This window comes from Podarcis muralis, chromosome 3, assembly GCF_964188315.1.
Source record: "Podarcis muralis chromosome 3, rPodMur119.hap1.1, whole genome shotgun sequence".
Classification (NCBI taxonomy): Eukaryota; Metazoa; Chordata; class Lepidosauria; order Squamata; family Lacertidae; genus Podarcis; species Podarcis muralis.
The window spans coordinates 98,215,581-98,234,874 of NC_135657.1; the positions used below are offsets into that span (position 1 = coordinate 98,215,581).

Consider the following 19,294-nt stretch of genomic DNA (forward strand, 5'->3'; position numbering starts at 1 on the left):
TAGGGGTCCAGTGATTGGGAGATTTGGCAGGCAATCCTGCCCTATGATGCAGCCAGCCGGAGGGTGGATGCTTACATACAGCTGACCTGAACAATCTGGCTGCCCAGGGATGGTGCAAGACCACGAGGGGCCACTAACGCCACCCACCCAGAATGGGGGAAATCAGCCATTATACAGACATCACCTCTAATTTGTATTTCATTTTGTGTGTGTTAATTTTTTTTTTTTGGGGGGGGGGGAGTACATGGATCAGGGTCCAAAAGCAATTCTTGGCATTCAAAGAGCTTGTGTACACCCAGTGCGATTTTTTTGACTTTTTTGTTTTTGGTCGCAGGCAAGTCCTCCCCAAATCCCATATTGTAAATGCATCCTGAAAGTTTACTCAAGGTTACTAGATGGTGGTAGTGGGTTACTGTTTGAATGAAAGGAGGCAATACTCCCTTTGGCAGGTAGAACTGGAAACTCAAATCTTTGGATTATGCCATATGTTTTAATAAAAGAAACCCTACTACGTTGTTGCTGTTGTCTCTGATACTGTGTATGAGCAAAAATGAATGAATTCTTATTCCCATATAAAAACTTATGTACTCAGTTATAGTTCATTATATGTTCTGATTATTGGTATCTTCTGTGGTTAACTCTGCTCTGTTGACTGCCCTGGAGACTGTAGAGCCTTAAAACTATTCTTGCAAAATAGAATAAAAATAATAATCTTGATAAATATTCAGGAGCTACATACAAATGTTAGCTGTGTTCATTCATGAGAAACAAAATACTTTTGGTTTAGCTCAGCATCTTGTACACCGAGAACAAAATCAGAATGAAAGAATTAGTGACTGCTACACGTCAGAATAAAACTTACCAAATTCCTTGGGCACAGTAATTGAATATTGACAAGTCTGCCCTACGGTGTAGTTTTGAGGGTAATTTGGTGATAGAACTACTCCATCTGAGCCAATATACTGACCCCCACAGGGAGCTGGAAAAAAGAAAATGTGTAAACATTAAATCGAGGGAAAGTGCTATTGAACTGCAATCAGATTAGAACTCATCACATTTAATGTGCTGGCAATGCATGTTTGCTCAGAAGTTAAGTCCCACTGTGTTCAGTGAAGCTTACTCTCTGGAAGGTGTTTAGGATTTCAGCCAGTTGAAGTCCACAGTTATAGCCACATGTCAGTGGGTCTTCTTCATGGTGGCCAAACAGATGTCTGTGGGAAACCCGCAAGCAAGGTTCAAGCATGAGAACACTCTTCCCTCCTGTGATTTCCAGCATTCCAGGCATTCAAAAGCATTACTGCCTCTGAATGTGGAAGCAAAGCACACCCATCATGGCTAGTAGCCTTCAGTAGCCTTATCCTGTTAGAACCACCTCCCTTTGGAGATTAGGAAGACACTGATGCTTGTGTGGCATCAAGAAACACCTACCTGTTCACTCAGGTGTTTTTAGCCACTAGTACAAGTTCTTTAGCATCTTCAGTTTGGTTTTTTAAAAGACAATGTTTTAGTTGCATGTCTCCTTAGAATATTTTATTATTCTGTTTCTTTGTGTGTGTGTGTGTGTGTGTGTGTGTGTGTGTGTGTGTGTGTGTGTGTGTTTCCTGTGAAGTGCTCTGGTATTCTCTGACTGAAAAATGGTTTCAAAATTATTTTTAAAAATAAATAAAAATTTGCTAAGAGGTAAGTTGTATGGAATGTACTCAATGCATTCTGCAAAGATAAAAACACAAATCTGCATTTGAGAAAGAGAGAGAAAAGTCATACACTATAATTCTCATGGTAAAGGTAAAGGTACCCCGACCGAATTCTCTTGGTACTCTTCAACAACATCTCCACTGACAATATAAAGCTTATAACCAAACTTCTATCTAGGTCCTTTCCTATCCTGCTCTCTGCTCAATTAATATGTGATAGAAAGATATATAGGATAATTTAAATTGCAAAACAGAGAGATTAAAATCCATGACGGATCATGTGCTCTGTGGGTTTTGCTGACATCCATCCACATGATTATGTATGCTGGGATTTGTGACTATAAAAAACAACAACACTTTTTTTACACCGGGTAAAAAATTCTTGGAGTTGCAATACTTCGACATATCTATCACCTGTTACCTACAAACACTGACCATTTCAGAACGGCCAAACAGAACAAAAATGTTTCTGCCGGGGATGAAGACTAAGGGATTGTGCTGAAGGTTTTGCAGTAGAGGGATTTTTCAGAGGGATTTGAAGTGAGAGAAGCAGCAAAGGGAAGAAGCAAGGGAGAAAGGACAAGCAAGGAGCCTTTAGGTGGCTTGGGAAACTGAGTAAGTGTTGCAGGGAGGAACATACTAGGCAACAAGAGCAGAAACCTTTAAATTAGAACATACAGTACAATTGAATAAGTTACTCCAAGTACTGAAGCCTCCAATGAAACCTGGGGCCATAGACTGGTGCAAAAATGCTTTATACTTTTCATTCAAACAGCGGCATATCACTAAGTCGAGTTAAGAGAGAAGAGTTCCTTTATAGTTCATCCAACTCCAAATATTAGTGAGGAAACTGACATGGAGAGATCACTGGCTGAGAAGGCTTAAGCTGTTTTCAGAATGCCTTAAAACACGTTTTGTTTTCTTAATGTATATGACGGTTGTGTCTAGTGCCCTGGACTCCTTTAGGAGAGAATGTAAATTGAAATAATCATAATCATCTTGTGTAATACTAGCTAGAAGAAAGTAGCAGCGACAGGAGGAAAAGGCAAGGAATCAATTGATTGGTTTCACAATGGATGTATGCAATGAATGAGATCCCATGAAGCTGTTTTGGGACTGGTGTTATTAAAGTTATTTATAATTGATTTAATAAATCAGGAATGAATACTGAAGAAGCCAACATGACAGAGGATACCAAGCAGACTGTGAACTTCTCGAAAAGTACATTTCAAAAGCATGGGTGTCTGGGCAACAGAATGGCAGATTAGATTCAATGTATATGTCTACTTTAAATGCAAAGTGATGCACTTGAAATAGACATATGCACGTTGATGGGGTCTAAATTGGCTGTCACTACTCAAGGAAGAGATCTCGAGGTCACAGTGGAAAGCTTATTGAAAACATCAGCTCACTTTGCTGTGGCAGTGAAAAGGAAAATTTGATGTTAGGATTATTATGAAAGAAACAAAAAATTAGATGGCAAATATTGCAGTGCTATTATATAAATGTATGGTGGACTCAGGTTAAGAATATGGTCTGTAGTTATGGTCACTCCATCTCAAAAAAGACACTGTATTGCTTTATTGTATTTCTGGGAAACCTATGGAACAGGGCAATCAAAATGATCGGCAGGTTAGAGAATCTTCTCTGCAGAGAAAACCTTAAAAGATCCAAGCTTTTTTTACTTTAGAAAAAAAGAAGGTGGCCATGGGAAACACAGTAGATATTACTCTTTCCCAGGATGCAGTCACCCAGTGAAGCAGATTGACAGTAGGTTCAGAGCAAACAAAGTAATGTGTTTCTTCATATAATTCCTAATTAATTTACGGAATAAATTACCCCACAATGTAGTGGTGATCACTAGTTTAGATGGCTTTAAAAAGGGGGGGGGGATTAGACAAATATGTAGAGTACATTTAAATAAAAATTTCTGTCAGTGGCTATTAACCTTTATATTAAAAATGGAACTCCATATTCAGTATGCTTCTCATTGCCCACTAAGGTGAAAAAATTACACAACTCAGTTCTGTGCAAACTCCACAGATGTCTCTGCCTGGTAAGTGCTGACAGCATGCAGCTCAAGGAGCATCTTGATGGTGGTCTGATGCAGAAATAATAACATTTTAGTGAAGAACCCTGAAGGTGAGTTGTGTTTCCTCCTGCTGCTCCTTCTATTAATCCTCCTTCCCAACTGTGTGCTGGGTCCTGCACAGAACTTTGAAGTGAACTATATTACAATCTTTTCTTCTTCTTCTTTTTTTTTTTTTTTTTGATGAGGACATTTTTGAGAAGGGAAAATGGATGGATAAATAGATTAAAATACCTGAAATCAACCAAGATGGTCCATTTACAGCCAAACTTGATGAGCCACTGGGAGATTTGTGACTGAATCTGCCATGATTACTGTTACAGGCACTTATATATATATCTCGTGCCAAAACAAACAAACAAACAAACAAACAAACAAACAAACAAACAAACAAAACCAGCTTTGGGAGTAATTTAGATTAGGAAAATATGGCACAGGGAGACTTAAACTGGAAGCCTATAAAATTTTTCCTGAGGTTAATGCCCATTGAACTTTATGTGATGTAAACAAAGTGTGGTCTAAACAAAAATGTATGTAGTGTAAACAAAAATAGGATTGCACTGTTAAATGCAGCTCTACTTCCCTGATCTGATTCAAACCATAGATCTGGCTTATGCAATGTAACAAACAGGCCCAGAGTTGTTCTGAATCACTGTTGCACAATCAACTTAATTGTACAAGTTACCGTATTTTTTGCCCCATAAGGCGCACCGGCCCATAGGACGCACCTAGTTTTTGGGGGGGGAAATAAAGAAAAGAAAAAAAAAATCCCCCCCCCAGGCGCAGGGCTGGGGTGGGAAGCTGTCCCCGAGCTTGTGGGGCTGGCAGCGGGGAGAAGCAGGCTTCTCCCGGCGCCAGCCTTCAAACCAGGTCAGGGGACAGCGGGAAAGGCACGCTGCACCTCTCCTGCTATCCCCCGAGTTTGCGGGGCTGGCGGCAGGGAGGAGCAGGCTTCTCCCGCTGCCAGCCTTCTAACCAAGTCGGGGGAAAGCGGGATGGTGGCGTTCCGCCTCCCCACTGTCCCCCGAGCTTGTGGAGCTGGCGGTGAGGCTCTCCAGGCTTCAGCGAAAGCCTGCATTTGCCCCAAAAGACGCACACACATTTCCCCTTCATTTTTGGAGGGGGGAAGTGCGTCCTATAGGGCGAAAAATACAGTAGTTCCATTCTAACGGCCCTGCAAAAATGATTTCCGAACTTGTATGGAACATATATCCTTGAACAAATGTGAGGGTTTTAGCTTTGAAAGCAGAAAATGAGAGTATCCCTGGAGACTTGATATTACAGAAGCCTTTGTGTGCAGAGAAGCAAGTGACACACTACTCTCAGATTTTCTTCCCTCAAATAGCACTAAGAAAATAAATAGCGATTTTGACCGAAATCCTCAACACATCCCTTCCCTAGTTACCAAGAAACATCCTTGAATGTAACTGTGTGCAAGTCTGCAGTCTGTGTGCGGCAAGATCGCTGTGGAACCGAGGTGCTAATTTGCCACTTCTCTGATGTACGCACATTTCACAGCTTCTCAGCTGCAGCTTCGAAGAATGATATTCCCCATTCGAAAAACTCAGTGGTTTAAAGAAGACAGAAAGACACTTCTACCCACATGAGGAGCCTCCTCCCTCAACTTCTGCCAACTTCTCCTCCCCATGAGAGCTCAAGTGCCATATCTTATGCCAGAATGGCATGGTCCCTTGGCCCTCAAGAGTTACTTTGCAGGGGGAAATGACTAGTTGCATGAACTGAGTTCCAGTTACTCTTCATTGGATCCAAGACTATCTATCTATATTAGAGCTGGGCAAAGGAATAAAACCAGCCTTTTTATTTAAAAAAAGAAAGCAATTTCAGGGATAGGTGAGAGAAAATGTGGCCTGACATTTTTCAGGGGAAGGACAACTTTCTTGTGTGATGCTACAGGGTGATAGTCTGTGCATATAGCTGGAAATATGTATGCATTTTATAGCCCAATGGGATTGTGCTGCAATGTTTGCTTGAAACACAGAAATGGAGTTGTCAGCAATCAGATGAAAGATCTCCATTATTTGCCAAAGGCTGCATCTTTCTTGTAGCTGCCAAGACTTTTTTCCTAGCAAGTAACTACATTCTCTTTAGATTTTTAAACCTGCATTCATATCCTGCTTTGAGACATAAAAGCTTTCAAGTTAAAATATAGGGAATAGCAGTTATTCAAGAAAAAGATATCCAGCATACTGCCTTCAAAATAATTCTAAATATAGTGCAATCCTGTAAGAACCACTTCTTCAATGGGGCCTGCTTCCAAGGCAGAATTCCAGCCTTAAGGTGCAATCCAAACTCCCCACTGCCTCCAGGGCTCCGCAGAGAGGTGGAGCCCCTGCCACATCTGCAACCACATCGTTTCATTGGCTTCAGAAAGGGGGCGGGATTATATACAGTTGCCCACGCCCTCCCTTGAAACGTGCCTGTCTGTTCAGCAACCAGTGGGAGGACAGCTCAGCCTGAAGAACTGAATAGAATGACATCTCCACTCAATCCAACCCTTGAGACTGGTGTAAGGGGTGGTGGAGGTAGTAGCTGGACTGCTCTGTCAATGTATTCTCTTGAGAAGTTATTAATGTTTCAGTAGGCTTCAGTATCTGGTTTTTAACCTTTTGTTATACACCCCATCAATCAAAAGCTTTAAACTAACTCCCGTCTCATGCAATGAAATCATGAGCTAAACCTGAGGAATTATTTTCTGTTTTAAAACTGTATTGATATTTACTACTTTAAAATGTACTGGCATATCATCATCAACAACAATCATCATCAGCAACAATACTGCATCTCCATTGGCAAATACCTCTGGGAGGAAAGCTAATAATTTGGAGAAGTTTTGGTAAGTCTTTAGATAAATAAGAAATAACAGAGCGAGAGAGAGAGAGAGAGAGAAAATCTTTCACAATTTATTGATTTAAGACATCTGTCTTTTCCCTCAGTGAAACCAGCATATTTTAAGTTATTTAAATATAAAAACAATTAGTGCTTCACTTTCAATAAAACTCCATTAAGAACTCCATTCTGCCACAGAATGTCACTAAGGGCTCACCAACACTTCTGCTTGTTCCATGCCTAAAAAGCACAGGTCCAAGCAGTTTTCCACTTGTTGTGTGTCAGAGTGGTTTTCCCTTTGCCCCACTGCATTCCCCCAGAAAACCCACACTTTAGCAATAAATCAGAACAAATTTGATGGATGTTTGCTCTGATTCAGCACTAAACCTGGGGGGGAAGCAGCAGGTGGGCAAATGGAAGTACTGATGAGCCCTAAGGCAAGAACAGCGTATCAGTGGGAGGCTGGCAGGGCCATCCGCCTGGCTTTACTAAATTAGAATTAGGTTCAACAGGATCTTCTTCATCTGCTAACTGAAGGAAGATTTAGGAACATAACATAGAAAGCTGCCTGCTATCTCAGAGGACTATTTGCTCATCTAGTCCCATATTGTTTACTCTGACTGTGAGAAGCCTTGTGGGATCTCAGGCAATAGTATTTCACTTTCACTCACTACCTGATTCTTTTAACTTGAGACACAAGGGATTGAACCTGGGATATTGCAGTGGGCACTCAACAGAGATGGGTTTGTGATAGGAATTTTGAGGTTTTAGATATATGGTAATGTTCATAAGCGTACCAACCAAGCACGTACATAGATCAGCACAAGAAGACCGACCTGAAACCATTTTGATTCCCAAACTGACCAAATGTTTTCCCTGCAAGGAGGGAGGGAGCCTTCCCATTGTCTCAGAAATTGAGTAATCAACATTTTAATGGGTGACAGACTATCAGGAAAGGCAATCAGATAACCTGGCAAACAGGAAAAACAACATTCAAATTTCTGTTTTAGACCGCCTTTTCTGTGATGTAGGTATGATGTATCTGGGGTGGTGGTCTTGAGCTACACCCCTTCTGTGATGTATGTATGATGTTTCTGGGGGTGGTCTTGATCTTTATAAGGCCTTGTGCACCATTGTTCTGGCGTTCTGGCATTGTTCTGGGTTCCTCCTCCTCCTTTCCTGCAGGTGAGAGGAGCACCCTGTTGCAACAGATCAATAAAGATCAAGCTGCTTTGATTCTCAATATTCTCTGGTTGGTCTCTGTTATTTTCTCCTACCAATAGGGAACCTACGTAAGGACTCTATATGGGCTCTTGGATACCCCATAAGGGAAAAGGGCAATTTTTGTTTACAACAGGTTCCTCCCCCAAAACACACTCCAGCCTTTCCTTTCCTTATATCATCAGTAATGAGAACAGCAGTAAAAGTGAGCAGCTAGAGAAGATAGGTTTTCTCCCCTCCCCACCCCTTCCTTCCCCCATTGGCCCATCACACTGGCTCATGTTGGCAGTGCACATCGAACTAGTTCTTCCAACCTTCAATTGCAGAGAGAAAGCACCTTCCGGTTCAGTACATACCATTGCAAGATGGCAACACTCTGTTCCACGCAGGTTTTCCATCCGCACCAATCACACAAGTGATAGTGGAAGGATCGATAATTTTGTAGCCAGAATCACACTGGTAAGTAATACTCGATCCGAGTTTAAAGTCTGCTCCAATTCTAGTTCCATTCATTATGTTGCCAGGGTCAAAACAAGCTTCCCGTGGTTTTTCTAATTAAAAAGAGAAAGAGAGAAGAGGAGAATTAAGGCATTAGGGATGCCAGTCCACAAGCACTCGTGGGATAAAATGTAAGAATCAAGCTGAGCTTTCGTGATAATCACTCTTCATTTGAGTACTGTTATCACTTGCAAATATATTAGAGAAGCAAAAACATGAAAGGGGAGGACAGCAGCGTAGAGACCCCTATCTTTTCAGATAACAGTCGGTGGATGAATTAGAGCAGATCCACACCATACATTTAAAGCACATCCAGCACACGTTTGAAGCACATAACTTCCCGCAAAGAATCTTGGGAAGCGTAGTTTATTAAGGGGGCTGCGAATTGTAGCTCCCTGAGGATGAAACTACAGTCCCCAGGGTTCTTTGAGGGAAGTCATGTGCTTTATACATGTGCTCTATATGCCTGTTTCTCCAACATACAAAGGGCCTCATGCTCTCTCAGAATATCGGTAACAAAGAGTGGCAAACAGCTGCAAGCCTGTAACTGTCCATGGATGAGAGTTAGGCTACAGGGGGTGGTGGGCATGTAAAAAGGTTAAAGAATATTGGGGAATGATTTATAATAAGCTGGAAAAAAATGTTTAAAACAACCTTCCCAAAAAGACCAGGGGCCTTTTAGTTAGGAATAGTTCAGACAGAGGTTCCCGGTGTCAGAAAATATATATATATATGTATGCAACAATGGCGGCTCGAGTTTTCTTTTGTGGGGTCCCAGGCAAGGAGGACTGGCAACTTAAGATGACAGAATATGCAGAGCTAGCATGTTTAACATATATAATAAGAGAGCAAAAAGAACAAGTATTCAAAGAGTGGATTTTTTTGCTGAGTATGTGGAAAATAATTGCACACAGCTGAAAACGCTGGCAGCATTAAGATAAATTCAACAGTGTAACTAATATTTGAGTGATGTAAAATTGGAAAACTGACCAAAATGGCTATAGTAAAATACGCAGGATTGATAGACAAGTAAAATGAACCACGGAGGGGAAGGAGGGAAGTCTTTGGAAACTGGTATTATGTATAATGTTTATTTTGAAATGGAAAATGGAAAACTTAATAAAAATTATTGAGAGAGAGAGAGAGAGAGAGAGAGAGAGAGAGAGAGAGAGAGTGAGAGTGTTAGGCTAAAGGGAACAACTTAGGATAGATGCCCATGATTGCTTCAGGGCAAAGGGGAAAGGAACTAAGCTCATCCATGTCTTTGGCCTTAAAGCTATCACAGAGGATGGAGTGCCTTGGACTCTGGAAAGGAATGTGGTTTGCACATCTGGGGAATGGAAGGGGGGGGTGTCCTCTGTTGTTTGTTGACCCTTACTGTAGCAGGTTGAACAATGAACAAATTTATTAACTGGAATAAATACAGGCCTGCAGCAGGCTCTCTGTTATTCCAAGAGAAGACAAGGGGAGTGGGAGTCTGTGTCTTGGATCTAAGTATAAAATGCTTCCATATATAATCTGTTTAGTTAAGATATGCTTGGGGCTCTACTGGGGTAGTAAGAGTACTGGTCTAAGAGAAGGGAACCCTTTGTGTCTCTGAATGTGTAAATATGTTTATGCTTGCAAGTGGAGAATCTGAAGTTTTGGGTAAAAAAAGTCTAATGTTCTGTAAATACAGAACTAAGAATGATAATGTGTAACAGTAACATGTGAGAAGTTCAACTCTAGCTGAAGAAATCTGTTATTCTTTATGTTGCCAGAGCAATTAAAGGCATAATAAATAGAGACACCGTCCAAGCAAAATGGCCCCGTTTTTTTAACTATGCCAATGGCCAAAATCAAAACCAACAACTCAATAATATCAGTGGAGGGGTTACGCAAAGTAATATGTTTAAATGTTGAAAGTATGTGTATTTCTAGAGACAATGGATATAACAAACATCATTAGCTGTACTGCTGGATAAGTGTTTAATAGCTGTATTAAAACCAATACAATTTTTGTTTTTTAAAAATCAGTTCAGTTACAAGAAAGCTGTTATAGGACTTAGTAGTTCAGTTAGAGCTGCTGCTTTTTATACTGGACGGGACAATAAAAATATTTGATTGGCCGGGTTTTTAAAATTCTATTGGCAATCATTGGCTCATAATTATAAGTCAATGTGCTGGCAAACGTAGAGATAATTCAAACTCAGCAGTCGGAGAATCCTGACTGAAGTTCGATACAAGGGCAGCCATAGCATAGCTGAGGCTGTGTGTGGTCGTTGTGGTGTGGTGACAACAAACAAACAAACAAAGAAAGAAAACAGTATGGCAAATAACAATCAGAACAGGATGCACATCGAAGAGTCAAGCCCTACTATAGGAGCACAGCCTTAGAAAGCAGGCTGTGTGTATTAAGCACTAAAACAACTGATAATTTGTGACCTATATAAATAATACAAGTATGTATTTGCTTTTGGTGCATAATTTATTCCACTTCAACTAGTAATATGGACGGGGGGGGGGGGGGGAGAGAATTATGAAGGGCACTGAAGCCCCACAGCTGGCATTTAAAAGGATTTAATTCCCTAAATTGTACCAGCATTTCAGGGCTGCTTATGTACTATGTTTAAAGAACATTTTACGGAACCAGGGCACTTTGAAGCATAACTTAAAGGTAAAGGTAAAGGTACCCCTGCCCGTACGGGCCAGTCGTGTCCGACTCTAGGGTTGTGCGCCCATCTCACTGAAGAGGCCGGGGGCCAGCACTGTCCGGAGACACTTTCCGGGTCACGTGGCCAGTGTGACAAAGCTGCATCTGGCGAGCCAGCGCAGCACACGGAACGCCATTTACCTTCCCGCCAGTAAGCGGTCCCTATTTATCTACTTGCACCCGGGAGTGCTTTCGAACTGCTAGGTTGGCAGGCGCTGGGACTGAACAATGGGAGCGCACCCCGCCGCGGGGATTCGAACCGCCGACCTTTCGATCGGCAAGCCCTAGGCGCTGAGGCTTTTACCCACAGCGCCACCCGCGTCCCTTGAAGCATAACTTAAAGAATAGGAAATACATCTTACAAAATGCTCAGGGTTCCAGCTACTCCAGTCCATTTTCCCTCTGTTTTCTCTCTACTCCCTGCCAAATATTCAGTTGTGTATGTTATATGCATGGACCTCAGGGAGCATGGCTGCCCATTTAATGTAGGCAGGGGGAGGGCTGTCCTTTGTAGCCTTGCAGTGCAACATCCTTTTAGCATCCTTTCTATGCAGGTAGCAGGAGCATGTGAACCCCTTTGAACAAATGAGCATTGTTTTAGAATGTTTATATAACAATATTGATAAAGCAGTTGTGGTACACATGATTCAACTGGGCTTTTCCTCCTTCTCTTTAATTACATCTGTCCTGTACATTTTGATACTATTTCCACAAAGAAACTAGAGCTGCTCTAAGAGAAAAGGGCTTGGGAATTCTAAGCACATATGCAAACCCAAGCAAAGAAAAACAGCTAATGAGACAAGAGAAATCTGCATGTTCACAGTATCTTTTCAGAAACAACCCAAAAGGTATTATGCAAATGCCTATCTCCTGATTGGCCGGGAACGTCTGTCAGATAAAGCAGAAATATTCTCATTTTATATAGCTTCGAGAAATAAACAACATGTATGCAAATTGGTCTTCAAATAATCTGCACCCGGAATGTAAGAAACTGTTATGTATTAAACAGATGTACATCATTTTCTCGTATTTAAATTGTGCAAGTCATTTCTGTTTGAGAAGATCTTCCCTCAAGAGCAGCTCTTGTTCTTTTTTACTCGGCATAAAAGCCGTTTAGGCGTGCAAGAAACCAAGCAGACAAACAGAAAGTAAGTGAATTCATCAAATCATAAGACCTTTCCAGAACTGAGATTTTACTGTGCACACTCCCCCCAAGAAAGATTCAGAATATAGCATAAGTGGTTGCTTCCAGTACTGCCAGTTTATGAATGGAAGGCTTCTTCCATTCCTAGAAGGGACTTGGGTCCAGCAGAGGCTCCTGCAAAAGGAAAAGGGGAGGCAATTTTGACTGGTCCCCCTGCAGTCTCCAGTGCTAACTCTTCTGCTGTTCTGAAGGGTCCCTGAATCCTCCAAAATAGCTGTAAGTGGACACTGGAGAAGAAAGAGAAAATGAGGAATCCCGTTTCCCTCAGAACAAAGTTCAAATGGAACCCAGAGGGCACGTCTCGATCCAATGCTGTGACTTACTTATGTGGCATGGTACATTGGTCTCACTGCATCAATAAAACATATAACCACTACTTGGCTTACGTGTGTTAGGTACAGCAGCATAATAAGAGTTAGGGTTCTGCACAATATGTGTTACTTATCCACAAGTAACTTCTCTGAACCCTGCTGTTAGTGTAAGGAGGAAGCATGAGCATACCTTACATATATACGCATGTATAACATATATACAATGCTACCTCTACTTATGTTCCACCTCTGTGACGTTAACATGAGAGCGCTGGAGGTGAAATAGTTAAACAGGTTACCCAATCAGCACCCAGGGGGGTGGAGGCAGAGGGAGTATAAAAAGGGGTGAAGGGGAGGGGCGAAGGGAGGAGTTCGTTGGGAGTTGGGTGGTTGGTTGGAGTGGGAGTGAATTGGGATAGAGTTTGTGGGTAGGTTGAGTTAGTATAGCGAAATAAGCTGAGTTAGGAATGGTTAGGGGCAAGGCAGACAAGTAAATATCTGAGAGGTGGTATAGTGAGTGAGAGCAGGTAGCATAAGTTATAGGTCTGGATAGGCACCCCATGATTGTAATTGACCGATACCGTTTATAAAACCACACACTTGTTAAACTGCAATAAATAAACAAAAGTTTGTGTTCCAATTTAACCCTGACTAGACTCAGTATTGTACCAGGTAGGGCCTGGGTGGTGGCAGCAAGAAATAAAGTGGTGGCACAGGGATCAATAGACGGTGAAACGTCCGGGGACCCTGTGTGATCGCCACAACCTCCGGTTACGTATCCTTTGGGATACATACGCGGCAAACCCGGAAGTATTTTTCGGGGTTCACTGCACGCGCAGGCACAGAAGCGCTCTACACGCCGTGCGCATGTACAGAAGCGCTAAACCTGCAAATGCGCAGAAGCAGCATCTCCAGATATGCACACCTTGGGATCTGACCCGTGTGCAACCGGAGGTACCACTGTATATCCCATATATTCCCCTTGAAGAATACCTGAAAATTTAATGTAGCTTGGAGGCAAACAATGAAGTATCAGGATGCAGAAGACTGGCTGGGTTTTCCATTGGAAACAATGGCAAACAAAAATGAACTGTAACTACAGAAATGTATGAACCAGTTGCAAATTAGCAACTAAACAAATGAAGTAAATGATGTATGAATAAATAAATATATTTTAAAAAATTAACTGGACTAAAAAATGGCTTCCACATCTATATACAGCATGGCTCTAAAATGGCGTTCAAGTGTTTTGGGAGCAGGGAGTTGTCTAAAAAAGAGCTTTCCATCACAAATGGGTGACCTCATGGCTTTTTTTGTAGCCTATGTAAATGCCTTTCCTACAAGAGCTTACACGATAAAATCAGTTCAGCTGATATGATTATAATGATGTTGGTTCTTTTTGTGATCATAGCCACTTTGATGATATGCACCATACATGAGAGAGTAACGCCATCAATATTCTTCAGCTATACTTGATTACGAATCTGTATCTAATTTTCACAAACTTTGTCAGAAACTTATGCATGATCCCTCACAACATGTCAAGTGTAACTAGATGGGAAAAAATCTTGTGTTTACATTTTATGTGATGATACATATTTTGTTAAATTTACCTTTATATTCAATGGCAAATCCTGACATGCCGACGGAAGCATCACTACGAAATGCCAGAAATAGGTTATTACCACTGCTTTCTATTCTTTCAGGTGCCTGCGAGCCTTGAAAACTGCCAATTAGAGGGCTGTTGGAATCTTCTCCTTCATAAATATGCAAAAAATCATAACTGGGTTCCATGTTGAAACTGAAATAGAGAAGCAAGAAATAAAATGTCTCTGTTGTTGCTGCTGCTTAAAAAAAAGATAATGGCATCAACATTCCAACTCTACTTCTAAGATATGTGGTGCAAAGGATTTCTCTCTTCCACATTCTAAAGTATGAACAAATAGTAAAGTCTAACTTATTATACTGCAATTTATTTCAGAATGCCACACTGTTATTTTGCTCAAGCTCCCCCAACCATTCCTTATTAATACTTATCAGAGAATGTTTTGGCCCTCAGTGTTTTCTGGATAGGGACAAGAAGATGGGCAACTAAAATCCTATATATGCCAACCCAAGCTGCATTTTCATGGGGAAGAATCTGGCATGGAGCCCTTTGCCTCTATATATTTTGCCTGTTCCTTAGATTCCAGTGGCTTAAGGGTGTTTCCTACGTGGTCACAAGTCTTCCCAGAACTCTTTGGGTTGATGTTTCATTTGAGGATGATAATGTCACCATCTACTTTAACAGTACCTTAACTGGAACTATTAACTGATCCCTAGAAAGCAGTTTTAACTAAAGTAATTGGAACTTCTTTTGTAACTCCTTCAAAGTTTAGAAGCTTAAATTACTTTTTTTTTTTTTTTTTTGCATTTATCACCATTCTGTGTCTCTCTGCCCTATCCACATACCTACCTACCTATTACTAAACAGGTCCAACAGCATTGTTTACTGGAGTTTAGGGAATCAAGACATTTACTTTACTCAAAAAATTGTGCAAATTAATCTGTTTGAGATGAACTTTAAAGGGAAATTAAGACGTTGATCCCAGCATATGCCTGGGAGTGCTCAAATCAGGTTTTTAAAATGCAAAACCCACATAGGTCTTCACGAATGCCAGGCTGAATTGCTAAAATATCTCAGCACTGAGCAAACAAAGTTATCTATTGGGCAGTAAAACTGCCACCTGAGTCTCACGATGCCCCGAAACAAAGTTATGGAACCCTGCAGCATTGTTACAAGGGTGGTATTTTGAAGGAAAATGGCAATAACTGGATTACTAAGAAGAGACTGTGACAACTTGTAGCTGTAGCAAAATTACACCACTTTCTTCCATAAGTTGTAACATTACTATTATCATTCCCACCCCTGAGCACTGTAATGGTACCCGTTATTATGGCCTGCAAATGTTGTTGTGGAGGTAGAGGGGAATTTTTGGCTCAGTATCAGAATATTCTGAGTGCAGTAAGTCCCTTGAGAGAGAAAAAACTACAAACTAAGCATAGTCCTAACAACTAGGAATAGAAACAGGAGCCCAACACTTGTATGGTAATTGTGGTTCTACCCGTATTTTTCTTAATTGACTGATTTGGTATTTTGGGGAGAGTCTCCCCATAGAGCATAGAGCAGGGAGATGCCATAGGAAGACAAGATTCAGTAGAAATTATGAGCAGAATTATCTTCTATAGAATGCTCCTGATGTCATATAACGTTTGGAGTAATATAGTTGTAGCACCAAAAAGGAAATAAAAAGCAGAAAACCCAAACTGGTGAAAGCCAATATTTATGGTAAAAAGCTGATAGAGTTTGGAAAACATAAAGCAGTCTTTGGGGAAGTAGAGATTAATTTCTCCTGCTTTTTTACCTGTATCAAAATATATTTTTAAATGTTGTCTCCCCACTGCCTGATTTGCACTTGGTGGGGGTTATACTTTTTCTGTTGCTTTGAGTAAACTAGTACAGTAATATAGATACTCAACACCTTTAGCATGCGGTGATTACATCCCACATTCACTTTAATTAATTCTTATACCCGGTTAATGAAATTTTCAAAGAAAGGGGGAGGGAGAAGTGCCGCAGAACAATCTATTCCCTTATGTGTATGGAGTGCTGGTTAGAAGAAAGAAATGTACCTTTCTGTTGCTCTTCAGGATCAAATATGACACACACACCTCCCAATTTAAGAAGGCTGCAGTCAGTCAAGAGTTCTCACCATGACTTCAAGAGGAGATGGACTAAATCACAGATGTACTAATACTGCCCTGTATCAGCAGTAGCAAATCACATTTTGTATCCTTCCTAAGCTGGTGTGCTAGCAGCTCTATTGAAAAATTAAATCACTGCATTGGACGTCCTCACTGTTCTACGGCTTTCACAGTGCGGAAGCCCTGTGCAACACTTATTTCCACTTTCTCTGTCAATATATGGATAGTGACATTGTCCTGAAGAAGAAAGTATACAGAGATCCCCTAGAATACCTTGTGGTATATGTACCAACAGTTTGGGAAGCTCTGTTCTAAGTGCAACTTAAAAAGGATTTACTTGGCAGATGACACTAAGCTCTAATACACAAGTTGTGTATTTAGCACTATTAAAGCAAACATATGAAAATTTTCACCCACCATACCATAAATCTAACTGTATAAATATACTGCTATAAAGTTACACTGTCTGTGACTAACCAGGAAGGAGACCTCAGGAGGCTCAGTGAAAATGTCAAGTCATTGTACAGTGGTACTAAAAAAGCAAATATCATGTTAGAGATTATTAGGAAAGGGACCGAACGTGGAGCGCAAATACTCATGATGTCTTTATAAATCTATTGTGCAAAGCATTCACAATATTGTGTATAGTTCTGTGTATGGCCCCATGTCAAAAAGAGAGAAAGGGGAAAGCAAAATAATTAAGGGCACATTCTTTATCAGGAAACACAGCAGGGCTTTTTGGCATGGGGGAAAAAAAAAGCAATGATAAAATTTTAGAAAATTAGGAGGGGAAATGTGAAGAGCTTAGGCAGAGAGAAAATGTTGCCCCTCTTTAGAACTTGGGCAATCCAACAACGTTGTCTGGTAGTAGCTTCGGGACGGACAAAATAAAGTAGTTCTTCACACAATGTATAATTAAATTATAGAACATACTGCCGCATGATGCCATGATGGACATTATCTTAGTGGATAGCTTAGTTTATCAGCAACTATTAAGGGGAACCTTTCCCCCTCTGAATACCAGCTACTAGGGGAAACAGCAGAGAAGGCAGGTGAGTTTAATAAAACCTAGTTTCCAGCCCTTACCTCCTCTCCCTCTCCATTTTAGTCAAACCATGGTCCCCTGTGGCCTTCTAAGGATAGTAGCTAAGAGAGCCATCACAAAAAAGTAAAGCAGCAAGGCCCCCTCCAGCACCCCTGTAATTTTAGCATTGGGACTCATAGAATTGAAGAGTTGGAAGGGACCCTGAGGGTCATCTAGACTCAGGAGCTTTGACGCCCTTCTGGCAGGCATTTGCTCACTGTTGGAAGCAAAACTAGATGCCCCCCACAGAGCTTCTCTTAAGTTCTTATTTGCTTCTACATCTTCCTGTAGCACTGACACAGAATGTTCTAAATGAAGGCTGTAAGGCATTGCTTGGGGGGGGAAAGTAATTAGAAATGCTATGAAGTGATAAATGATGTGATTTTTTGAATGTGACATTTAAATAAATACATGCTGTAAAAAATAAAAAATAAAGCATGGCTCTAGAAATGGTACCTTTTGAATATCAAGGCAATGACAAAATCAGGGTTTACTTTTATTCTCCAGTCACACTCCTTCCCAGGAGGATACGGCTGCGGGTAGTTTGGTGATAAAATAACACCTGCCGGGCCTGTGAGGTTTCCACCACATGCAGCTGTCACAGAACACAGAGGAGAGGAAAGCAAAATTGATCACAATGGTCACACTAAGCACTGGCAATTGTCAAAGTAAGTTGAGACCTTATACATTTAATTATTCCTTTCTAGCATCTTACTTTTTAGCTAATTGCTATTCAATAACCCAAGAGCAAGAAGAACTAAGCACATATAGGAATGTGTGTGTTTGCAACGTGTTTACGTATGCATGCATGTACTATGTGCATACAGTATATCACTATCCACTATTACCCTTCCCTTCCCCCAGATATGTACACCATGTGCAAGTCGAAACAGCATAACAGGGACAAACATTCTAGCCTAGTCCACTATTGGACTAGGTTTTGCAAGGTACACACTGTTAGAAGTTTTTTTGTGTGTGTTTTTTTTAAAGAAGTTAAATGCTCTCTGCATGTATGAAGCAGCTACCACCTTATTCTGATACAAGAGGGGTAGCCAACCCACAAACCATAGGCTGGCTATGGCCCACTGAGCCACAGGAAGTGGCCTGCCAAACCACAGGAAGTGGCCTGCCAGCCCCCACAGCTTTATCCCCCGTTCTCAGTACTGTGGTTCTCAGGACTTCAATTGAGAGATAAAGCCCTCTGCTTGTTCAGTAGAGATCACTACTTAAAGGTCAGCCAGAGGGCTTCATTTCCCAATCATAGCGCTGACCACCACCCTGCTAAAATTAGGAGATAATGAGCTATGTCTGCTATTTAGAGATAAAGAGTAAAAGGCAGCATCCTCAACACTGGGGAGGACTGCAAACACTGCCTTTCTCTCTCCACAGCTACAGAGGAACTGTGCGTAGGACTGCTGCCAAAATCTGCCATTCTAATACTGTAGAAATGAAACACAACAAAGCAAATAACAACAAAGCATTAATAAATCAGCTGCAAAATAATAGGAGAAAGATAAGACAGAAGCAGCAACATGGTCATTTCACATCCAGGTTCCTAAAACCTGATGGAGGAGAAAAGGAACATCTGTAAAATATGTCACGTATCAGGAGCAGGGGTTGGGGTAGCAAAGATGTATGAAAGGAGAGATTTTGCTTATTAAATAGGTCAAAGTATGACAAAGTGTTAAGGCCTTTCCTTTGAAGTGTGACAAGTACGGGTGGCGCTGTGGGAAAAACCTCAGTGCCTAGGATATGCCAATCGCATGGTCGGCAATTCAAATCCCCGTGGCGGGGTGCGCTCCCGCTGCTCGGTCCCAGCGCCTGCCAACCTAGCAGTTCGAAAGCACCCCCGGGTGCAAGTAGATAAATAGGGACCGCTTACTAGCGGGAAGGTAAACGGCGTTTCCGTG

At 41.3% G+C, this 19,294-nt stretch overlaps 1 protein-coding gene across 3 annotated transcripts in view; it reads right to left on the bottom strand.

The window, feature by feature from the left end:
* Window positions 1-19,294, bottom strand: part of CSMD1 (CUB and Sushi multiple domains 1) — a 939,172-nt gene that overhangs the window by 136,777 nt on the left and 783,101 nt on the right. For all 3 annotated transcript variants that reach the window (XM_077926388.1, XM_028722385.2, XM_077926389.1), the window contains 4 exons: window positions 17,841-17,979; window positions 14,170-14,357; window positions 8,208-8,402; window positions 863-979 (listed from right to left, as the gene is read on the bottom strand). In XM_077926388.1, the coding sequence (XP_077782514.1) occupies window positions 863-979; window positions 8,208-8,402; window positions 14,170-14,357; window positions 17,841-17,979 (639 nt within the window). The remainder of the gene's footprint in view (window positions 1-862; window positions 980-8,207; window positions 8,403-14,169; window positions 14,358-17,840; window positions 17,980-19,294) is intronic.